This window comes from Engraulis encrasicolus, chromosome 1, assembly GCF_034702125.1.
Source record: "Engraulis encrasicolus isolate BLACKSEA-1 chromosome 1, IST_EnEncr_1.0, whole genome shotgun sequence".
Taxonomy (NCBI): domain Eukaryota; kingdom Metazoa; phylum Chordata; class Actinopteri; order Clupeiformes; family Engraulidae; genus Engraulis; species Engraulis encrasicolus.
Genome location: NC_085857.1, coordinates 19,382,133 through 19,393,109, shown reverse-complemented (window position 1 = coordinate 19,393,109; position 10,977 = coordinate 19,382,133). Strand labels below are relative to the sequence as shown.

Below are 10,977 nucleotides of genomic sequence, written 5' to 3'. Positions count from 1 at the left end.
CCTCTCTTCACCATCACCCTGCCCTGCACACACCACCTCCACCTCCTACCTCCTACTACCCTCCCAGAGGTCCCTCAAATCCTCCCAAAGGTCTCATTCACACCCCCAGCCACCCCAGCCAATACCATCACCACCACCCTGTTTTTATATCACCACCCCACCCCACCCCACCCCACCCCACTCCATCCCCCAACACCAAACCTCCCAGTTCTCCCATTCACACCTACCCCCACCCACCCCGCAACCACCCACTCACTGCCACCTCTCACCAACCCGACCCCCTGCGGCTCTCCCTCCGTCACCTCCATCCATCCACCAAAACAAACTGACCCCCTTTTCCTGTCGAGAGGTGCTCTGCAGCTCTCCTTCCCTCCTTCCTTCCTTCCCTCCTCTCCTCTCCTCTCTTCTCCTGTCCTCTCCTCTCCTCTCCTCTCCTCCCTCCTCTCCTCTCCTGTCCTGTCCTGTCCTCTCCTCTCCCCTCCTCTCCTCTCCTCTCCTTCCCCCCCCTCCCTCCTCTCTTCTCCTCTCCTCTCCTCTTCCCTCCGTTTGCCGTTGGCATTTAGCCGTGAGGTAATTACTACCTGCTGGCAGGCTGCCACCCAGCGAGACCCCAGAAAGAGACCTCACTACCACCACCACCAGGGTTGCCAGATGTGTCTTATTTCCAGCCCAAACAATGCTCAAAAACTAACTGGAGGAACTAAATTCCGCCCAATTTGAACCAAACTGCATTGATTTCTATGGCCATAAATCTACAGAAATCTAAAATGCCCGGTTTTGACCATTTTTCACCACCGCAGACAGCCATTCCAAGTAGCCCAATTTGGCGGGTAAACTCCCAATCTGGCAACACTGACCAGCACCACCACCACCACCAGGCCAGCCAACTCCACTGGCCAAGGCAATTACAAACTGGTGTCTTGGGCCAGACAGATTTAAAAAAAAACTTGAGAAGAGAAGGGGATGGGGGCTGGGTGCAGGCAGAGAGGTGGTGGCGGGTGTGTGTGTGTGTGGGGGGGGGGGGGGGGGGGGGGGTGTAGCATAGCATGAGGTAGTGTTGAAAGGTGATGAGGGTGTTTTGAGTGAACGTGACGGCGGCGGGGGTGGTTATGGAGCAGGCAAGGGAATGAGGTGTGTGTGTGTGTGTGTGTGTGTGTGTGTGTGAGAGAGAGAGAGAGAGAGAGAGAGAGAGAGAGAGAGAGAGAGAGAGAGAGAGAGAGAGAGAGAGAGAGAGAGAGAGAGAGGTAGGGAGGGTGGGGTTGTTGTAAACACATCAAAACAAAACATTAACTTAGCCATGGAGGTGGAAGAAAAAAGGTAAAAAAAAAATCCCTCTCCTCTCCTCTCCTCTTCTCTTCCCCAAATCCCCAATCAGATTAGTTGTCCAAATAAGCTGCAACAACAAAAAGCACATCCATCTATCCATCTATCCATCCGTCCATCCAAGCTCCCCCACCACCATCCTTGATACAAAGAAAATAAACCACCCAAGACACCCCCCCCCCACCACACACACACACACCACCCCACCCCACATATAAACCCCCACACACGGTCGGCAAACAAAAGATCCGCTTACGATGTGATATTTGACTTAGAGATTTGGGGGCTGATTTGTCTGGATAAGGAGGGATGATGTCTGATTGCCTCCCTCCTGGCCTCCCTCCCTCCTGCCCTCCCTGCCTCCCTCCCTCCCTCCTTTCATCTCACGGCACCATTTGGTCATCCATCCATCCCAAGAGGCTCCGGGAGGAGTCAGGAGAAAGAGAGAGAGGCAAAGAGGGAGAGAAAGAAAGAAAGACAGAAAGAAAGAAAGAAAGAAAGAAAGAAAGAAAGAAAGAAAGAAAGAAAGAAAGAAAGAAAGAAAGAAAGAGTAGAGAAAGAGGGAGAGGTTTAAAAAGACTCCTTTATTGTGAACCATTGTTACCGATAGATAAAAAAGTGTACTTTACATGTATGTCTGTTGATCTTTCCATTCAATATAAGAGGCAGAAAGAGAGAGGGACATGGAGGGAAAGAATTAAAAGAAAGAAAGAAAGAAAGATTGGAAGAAAGAAAGAAAGAAAGAAAGAAAGAAAGAAAGAAAGAAAGAAAGAAAGAAAGAAAGAAAGAAAGAAAGAAAGAAAGAAAGAAAGAAAGAAAGAAAGAAAGAAAGAAAGACAGGGGGTAGAGGGCCGGTGGGTGGTAGCGTGTCATGTTGGTCCGGTGAGGAAAAATGGTTGTATTTCATGCCATCGAGAGAGATAGAGAGTAATAGAGAGAAAGAGGGAAAGAGAGAGACAGAAGAAGAAGAAGAAAGGAGGAGTGGGGTGGAGGGAGGTGAGATAGGGGTTTGTGTGTGGAGGGGGTGTCATGTCATTTGGCCCTCCATGGTGAGGAGAGAAATGGATGTGTTTCATTTGACACTCCGGGGGTGGCCCCTGCACCTACCGTGTGTCTGTCTCCTGATGCTCAAAAATCCAAAGGGGCTTTAGGAAGGATTTGTGGGTTTTGGAGTCAAGAAGTCAAGACGTGTGTGTGTGTGTGTGTGTGTGTGTGTGTGTGTGTGTGTGTGTGTGTGTGTGTGTGTGTGTGTGTGTGTGTGTGTGCATTTGTGTGCGAGCGCGTGTGTGTGCATGGACGGTGGGCATAACCAGTGGCATAACCAGTGTGTGTGTGTGTGCGTGCGTGCGTGCGTGCGTGCGTGCGTGCGTGCGTGCGTGCGTGCGTGCGTGCGTGCGTGCGTGCGTGCGTGCGTGTGCATGTGTGTGTGTCTGCTGGTCTTGCTCTCAAGGTCAATCCTATGTACCTGTAGAGAGTGATGATGAACTGATTTGGGGTGACGCGGCTGAAGACTGCATTCAGGGAAATACATCTTTGCTCTCATTGTTGCGACAAGCAAACAAAATACGAGCTAAGATCCCACAATGCATTTAACAACGTATATAGAAGTCTGATCTGATACGACAACTAAATTAGGAAACCAAAAAAATAATTTTCTATTACATTCATGTAGTAGAATTCTATATCTGTCTGTTTATCATGCCTGTCATTCTATTACATTTTTGTTTATTTACAAACGTCTATAAGAGGCATGCAATTGGATATACTATATACAAACTGTATACAATGCATTATCTAGATTTCCCTTCAAACTATTTTTGCTTTGTATAAATCAAATTAAAATAGCTTTGGAAATGCTATGGAATTTGATATAGTGAAGACAGCCGGGTGATATGCAACATGGAATGAACAATGGAAAGATCTGATAAGAGCATGTGGCAGTGCTTGGCAAAATGTTTTTGCTTTCTCATTCCTCTTTCAAGAATGAAATGAATGTTCAATATCTTTTTCTTTCTTTTGCGCTCTCTCTCTCTCTCTCTCTCTCTCTCTCTCTCTCTCTCTCTCTCTCTTTCTCTCTAGTTCTCACTCTTTCTCTGTTTCTATGTGCAAAAATGCTCTCTCTCTCTCTCTCTCTCTCTCTCTCTCTCTCTCTCTCCCTCTCTCTTTCCTCACATGCCTGTCTCTCTCTTCTCTCTCTCTTTGCCTCACACACTCATTGCATTCTCCATTTCTTTCCCCCTTCTCCACAGTGCCAAGCTGAAGAACAGCGACCGGGAGGTCTGCATCAACCCAAAGACCAAATGGCTGCAACAGTATCTCAGGAATGCCATTAACAAGTAAGAGGAAAAAAATCCTTCCCCATTTGGACAAGTAAGAAAAAGACGCAGGTAACAGAGAAACAAGGAATGAAATACAACCCTGTTTTCGTGTGAATAAAGTCAAAGGGGCCTTCTCAATCCCTTGTCAAAAGAATGCCAGTTTGTGGTTTGACAAATCTCTGAGATATACATAGCCTGACATCACTTGCAAGACAGGACATTGTTATTTTTAACACATTAAAACAGGCCGTGCTTTGCACATTTGCATTGGTATTTGAAGTTCCTTGTTTCTCTTTTCACTAAGCAAAAAATAAAAGCATCCCCCTCCATTCCCCCCAGAGAAAAATATGCACTCATAAGTAAGCTTGGAAGCAAGTCAAATCAATATCCGTTTATCCCTTGATGAAGTATGCATTGTACTGTACTGTGTGAGTCTCCAAGAATGTCATACTAGATGGTATCATGTGTTGTAGTGTTGTTTTCTTTAGCAATGGCCATTGCGCAGCAGTTGTCCTCTGTGGAGCACAGTTCTTGATTAGCATTATTCCGTTGGGACAGAGAGGTAGTTTTATTTCAGATCAGTGCTGTAGTTTTATTTCAGATCGGTTTTGGTCTCATAGTGCTCTGTGGAGCATATCTCATAATTGGTTTATGTGGCCGGGACTTCAGCGCAGTAGAAGTGCAGAAGTTCCTTTTTCCCATTAGCAGCTGTTGCACAGTTGCTGCAGTGGCAAGGAGAAAAAATATGGCTTCAAATCGTGTTTCGCAGTCAGTCGAACTACTTAGCTCAAGAACAGTTAATCACACAAAGCTGAATGAACTAATCGCCTTGGGTTTAGGTCTGGACTGGGGCCCACAATAAGACCTGGGCATTTTCATGTGACACCTCTAAATTGTGGGCGGGTGTCTGAGAAAATAAATAATTATAATTGAAAAACACAAGAGCATTGGCCCCTGAGGACAGCCGACCCACTGGGAAATGCCCTGTATGCCAGATTACCAACCCACCACTGTGGGTTTAGGTCAATTGCATGGCGGATCAGGCGGGGATTTTCCATTGTTTCCAGTGGGGAGATTCAGATTACATTTTGGATAGATGACTTAATTTCTGGAATGAAATGAATCAATAAGACTGAAACCATTTCTCCTGCGTCTTTCCTAACTCAGACGAAACAGAAACACTTTTGAAATTGGGTTGAGACGAGGTCATTTCGGCAAAATTTAGTCTGAGGAATGTAATTCCAGTTAGAAGCCGAGTTTTAAGATAATTATTTACTCGTCGTAAAGTAGGTAAAGACTAAGTGGTAAAACAGCAGGCATGGGGGTGCTTCTTTTACTGGAGTGCACACTGTAAGTCATAAACACGTCGCTTTGAGTGCCTCGGTAAGCAGCTTAAATGAGAGGGAGCCATTAAAGTATAAACATCGCTTGTTAAAATTCATGTCGGGTCTGTTCATCATTATCTCTATAACGTCTAGCGTCTAACGTCTGCAGCGTGGTCGCACCAAGTCTTGGTGAAAACTTGCATAGCCTACACGGCAGACTAAGTATCTGGAAATAAACATGGCACGTTCATGACAATTCGCCACCCACGTGGTGCTACTTAGCCATAACAAGGAGCTAGGCCTGAACAATGGACATTTTCTAAAGAGGCTAAAACATTTTTGCGACTGCAAGAAAATAAAGTTTAGTCATGTCATGAAGCTAACTATGTCATGAAACGTGGTATTCATAACATTCACATTGACATGCTGTTTGCTTTTCGCTAAGAATTGTTTAAAAGTATTGTTCCTTTTCTGATTTCTGAATGAATTCTGAACTGCTCAGTTTTAACAGTTTTGGTGTTGTACATTGCAGAGGTGTTGGGCAATCCCTAATCATGTTCTTGCTATCTGTTCTTTTTCAGGATAAAGAAGGCAAGGAAACGCTCAAATTAAAAGTGTCTGCAATTGCAACTGGGGACCTTCCCAAAATAATATAAAAAAGGAACTCACGCACTCCTCTCCTTCTCTCTGGACCGCTTGCACAAACAGCACTTCACTTCTCTCCAAGATTCACTCTACAAGCAAGTCACACCTGTCTGTCTCTCTCTTCGTGTATGTTTAGCGATGAAGAGTAATCACACAATTATTGTGTAAACCTGATGTATCTGAATGAATGAATGTGGGCGTTTGAATGTTTGAAGAGAGCTATCCGTCTGTGTATGCATGTGTGTGTGTGTGTGTGTGTGTGTGTGAGAGAGAGAGAGAGAGCGAGTGAGTCAGTGATCGTGTGGGTGAGTGAGTGAGTCACTCAGTGTGTGAATGTGAATATCAATGTGCATGTGTGCGTGCGAGCCAAGAAGACAAGTATGTGTTACAGTTTTATTGTAAAATCACAGTTAATTTTTAATAAGAAGTCATTGTTGACTCGTGTTGAGTGTCACGGGAGAAAGTTTCTACCTTCCGAAATTACTTAAGCTGCTCAAGATTGATGGTGAGAAGGAGATGGTTTGGCATGAGGTGGGGGTCCCAGGTTGCGCGTGTGTGGCGCAGAATCTGGGTCCTGGGGGCCCTACGTAGACTTGACATTCGTCAGAATCGCCGCAAGTCCATGTACGTATTACCATGATGAACACAGACGCCATTTTGTATGATTTCTCACTGATGTAAGAAGTCATGGCATCAGTCCACACAGCTAAAAGGCCTGTCGTTGCTGATTGGAAACAGACATTAGAAGTTGAGCTGAATGCTTGCCCTTAAAGTGCAAGTAAGTTATAGCAACCGGCGCCAAATGTAAGCGTGTATGCGCACTTAGAGTACTTGGAGGCTCTTCCCTACTTTTCCCGCCCCCCAATGACTGAGGAGTAATTTGTCACGGTTAGTTATCGCTATTCCGCGTTTCACCGCACCGATTATTCTTACGAGATAAGGTTACACACGACATGCGTTCAAACAAGGCCCACCGACTGGCAAACTGTGATTGTGATAAGGGAGAGAAGAGAACTGACAGTTGATAGGACGATAGTTTAAGGCGTTGTGGCAATGGCTCGTCGACGAGGCTTCTCACAGGCGGAGAATGTAATGTATGCGTACGTATAGGCTTTCGGAGACGGGCCATGTCCGATCAAAGCTTACACTTGAGTCAATGCACTGCCACATAACCTGTGTCCATTCTTTAGTTTTTTTTGTGCTCAACGACATGATTTCTTGTTGTTGGGATTTTTATTATGAAATATTGGGTGTCCAGTCTTCGTCTTGAGCCGCTTACGTAAGTCCCAGAGGAGTCAACAATGTAATTATTTTTGTATTTTCTTTTTGTTCAGTTTTGTTGTCTGTGTATATATATCCAAATGGGAACTGATAAAAAATGGCAACACATTATGAAGGTATTTTAAAAGTTTCCATGTAAAAAAAATATTAGAAAACTACACTAAGCTATTCATTCACAAGTTACTCTGGGCGAAATATAGTACACAGTCTTAAACATTCAAAATTGTATATACCAAGCATTCAGGTTAGCCGAATCGGAAAATAGCCATTTTCTGTCTTTTTTCAAACACAAACCTCCCTCCACGTGAAATATGTAAAAATACACAAAACACTTGTCATGCTCTGTTTCTCTGATTGGCTTCTCTCGCTGAGGTAAACTCTCTTTTAGACAGAGAGGGAAGGAGGCAAAGGACCTAAAAACACAAAGCAGGCCACGCAACATGCTGAATGAATTTTTGAGCAAACAGCTCCATGTCAGTTACAATGGCTGCATAAGGCGATAAGCCTTGGTCGTTTTCACAAAAACTCAGCTTGAGTAAAAAAAAAACATCACACACACACACACACACACACACACACACACACACACACACACACACACACACACACACACACACACACACACACACACACACACACACACACACACACACACACACACTACCCCCCCCTTCTTCCACTGTGCCTGGTTGCCAAGTTAAAATATGATGTGTGGATACAATACCTCCGAGCAAAAAATCAGGGAACAATATTGTTTAAGACATATGTCCTCACATCTGCTTTTAATCACAGCGCTCCAATAAGCACTTGACTAATGTGTATTTCTATTGTACTTCTCAGTTGCTGTACGCATGCCGTGTGCAGACGTTTGTGTTATCCTTCATCGTTAAAAAAAAGAAAAACAAAACAAAAATATCCTGACGTCCCATTTAAACACCGTAGCCTTGTGGAGACAGCCAGTCCAGAGCACCAAAGGTGTTAGCCCTCTCGCTATATACATACATGCTCCCCTATAAAGAAGGGGAAATTTGGGTGAGGGTTGAGGAGAAAGTGGTTAAACAGTGAAATGTGAAGTCAACATTTTTGAACAGCAGTTTTTTTTTTAAATCTCAAAACCTGGGGCATGAATTAGACTTGTCGCATTTTTTGTTGTTATCCGTCCAGGAAAATCTGAGGTTCTTCGGATGTGTGACCGATCGAGTTAGCAGTTAAACATGCATATATGGAAACACCATTTTAAGTGCCTTTTTGTTTTTTTTCTCTCTCTCCTTCTTTTTCTCTGTCTGTATTGTAACACCAGTTTCAGGAAAGTACATTACGAATGAATTACTAGCATTTGTCTGTGAATGATTGGAAGAATGTGTGGAGACTATATGTTAGGAAAAGGTTTCTTAAGTCGATCCCTGCATGCACACAGAACATTCCACTAATTTTCTAGAACGTAGAGTAAAAGCAGAACATTGTTTTGGACTTAGATGAAAAAAAAAAGAGTCATTGTTGTCTAATGTATCCATGTGGGTGCTATTCTTCTCCCCAACCAATGTGAAGAATGTTGTTCTTCTCTTATGAGGCAGCTTACTGTGTACTGTGTTGTATGTATTTGTCTTTATTATCCTTTCCAGCCTTTTCTTTGGTATTACTTTTTCACATGTTACCTGAATGCAATCTCGTATATATTTTGAAATCACTCCCTTTTTTTCAATAAACTCATAATTCGACATATATAAAAAATTTAAAGTCTTTGCTTCTTTATTTTGAACGAATGAATGGATAGATGAAGGGATGAATCAATGAATAAATGATGGGTAAAATTTTCTTGTACGGCACAGTAATTAATCTGTGTAATAACATGGTTACAGAGAAAAGTTACATGGTGGTAATTGCAAAGTAAATATTATGTAATATACATATCTCAAGAATTACTATGAAACTACAATTTTCTGGGTAACAACAGGGTAACAGGGAGAATTCACCTGTTAGATACCATCTAACTTCTCTCTGTTACCATGTTGTTACCCAGAAAATACAATTTCCTTTTCTTGGCAATTACATGGTATTTACTTAATTTCCCTCTAATTACCCGCCTTTTACCCTTAGATACTATGTAACGTCGCTCTGTTAACCTGTCGTTACCCAGAAAGTACACAGTAATTTCTGTGCCGTAAAAGAAAGCGTTACCAATGCATATTTTCACAGTTTTGCTCCAGATGTTGAAACGCATGTGCATGTGCATTCGTAAGGGAAAACAAGAGGTTGTCCATGCACATTTTCAGGGAAGAAGGTTTGTCTAGTCAAAACTAAAAACCACAAAGACTGAAGAGTAAGTATCTGAGGCACAATTTGAAGAGTGGACCTCCGAGTATTTTAGGGTTCATTTTCAGAGACATTGCTACGCTGCATGGCCAGGGGCAGCCTTAAGTGGTGTACTGTGCGCTGACACAGAGTGCAACTGTGGTTTCCTTAGCATTAACAACACTAGCTCAGCCGTAAAATTCAATCTGCGTTGTCCATCCTGACATTTCAATCTACGAAAGAAAAAAATCTCTCGCAGCCCCACAGCTTTTAACCTTCAGACAGAAACAATAACATCACCTTCCAGCTCCCCAACTGTTTAATATCTGCAGTTATTTTTTTTATATACGCACCCATTTGTTCAGGGTCAATGGAAATCCACAACACCGGGGGGATTTGAACCACCGCACCGGGGTGTTGGGCTCCAATGTTATGGGGGAGCACGTCGGTCAGGTTGTTGGCTCCAGTAGTATTTGGGGGATCGCAGGGTTTAAGCTCTGTTCCTGCAGGCAGGGCTGCTTTGGCTGGGCCCAGGACAAAGCAAACTGAAAGGGGCCCCCTTTAATATACATACAATGTAATTGGGATTCGATTCTGGGGCCCACATCTCCTTGAGCCCGGGATAACGTACCCCTTTGTCCCCCTGTGTCTGCTGCCCTGCCTGCAGGCATGCTGAAGCAAACTCAACAACCCAGTGAGGGCTCAGCATCAACCAATCAGCGCCCAGGCTCATTTAAACAGTCACTATTCATGTTAACCAATTAAGACACCTCATTATAAATCTGCTGTTACCAGAATGGCAAGTGACAGTGCATTACTTAAAGTGATACTGTCCCATTTTTTGAAATAAGCTCATATTACACCTCCCCTTGAGTTAAATAATTGAGTTTTATCGTTCTCCTGTACTTTCAACACTTCTCTGAGTACGGCAGTGCAAATTTTACCTCCAAGCTAGCAGTTAACATTGACTCCTATGAGACCAGTTTGCCACCAGCTGGTGTCATAGGACTCAAAATGTTAACTGCTAGCATGGAGATAAAATTTGCACTGCCATACTCAGAGAACGGTTGAAAGTACAGGAGAAAGGTAAAACTCAATTATTTAACGCAATGGGAGGTGTAAAATTGAGCTTATTTCCAAAAAATGGGACAGTATCACTTCAAGGTTTCTTATTGGCTCGACAGATTACACTGTAAATACTTAGTACTTATTGACATGACGTATTCTCTCGACTTGGTAGCCCCAGTGGTAGGGAAAAGCTACTGGACCTGATAGTTGGCTCGTGCCTAGTAAACATTCATGGGCTGCCAAGTTATGTTGCTCTGGCATTGAAGGCCCATTGGGGGAGCCTTGTATGAGAATCAACCATAGTACTGCTTTAAAGGGACACTGTGTGAGATTTTTTGTTGTTTATTTCCAGAATTCATGCTGCCCATTCACTAATGTTACCTTTTTCATGAATACTTACCACCAGCATCAAATTCTAAGTATTCATTATGACTGGAACTAATTGCACTTTTCATACATGAAAAGGGGGATCTTCTCCATGGTCCGCCATTTTGAATTTCCAAAAATAGCCATTTTTAGCTGCAAAAATGACTGTACTTGGACCATACTAGAAAATATTTGTTTATTACACATAAACTTTCATGTAAAGATACAATTTGGCAACAGGCAGTGCAGTTTCAATGAGCAGCGTAGTTGCAGTACCTTTTTTGACCATTTCCTGCACAGTGTCCCTTTAAAAAAAAAAAAAACGTAACAGACAAATGTTTGAAAATGTTTAATCCCCA

At 43.3% G+C, this 10,977-nt stretch overlaps 1 protein-coding gene across 1 annotated transcript in view; it reads left to right on the top strand.

The window, feature by feature from the left end:
* Window positions 1-8,614, top strand: part of cxcl12b (chemokine (C-X-C motif) ligand 12b (stromal cell-derived factor 1)) — a 15,899-nt gene extending 7,285 nt beyond the window's left edge. The window contains exons 3-4 of the mRNA XM_063198630.1: window positions 3,573-3,659; window positions 5,548-8,614. Coding sequence (XP_063054700.1) covers window positions 3,573-3,659; window positions 5,548-5,578 — 118 coding nt within the window. The 3' untranslated portion in view covers window positions 5,579-8,614. The remainder of the gene's footprint in view (window positions 1-3,572; window positions 3,660-5,547) is intronic.
* The last annotated feature ends 2,363 nt before the right edge of the window (window positions 8,615-10,977 follow it).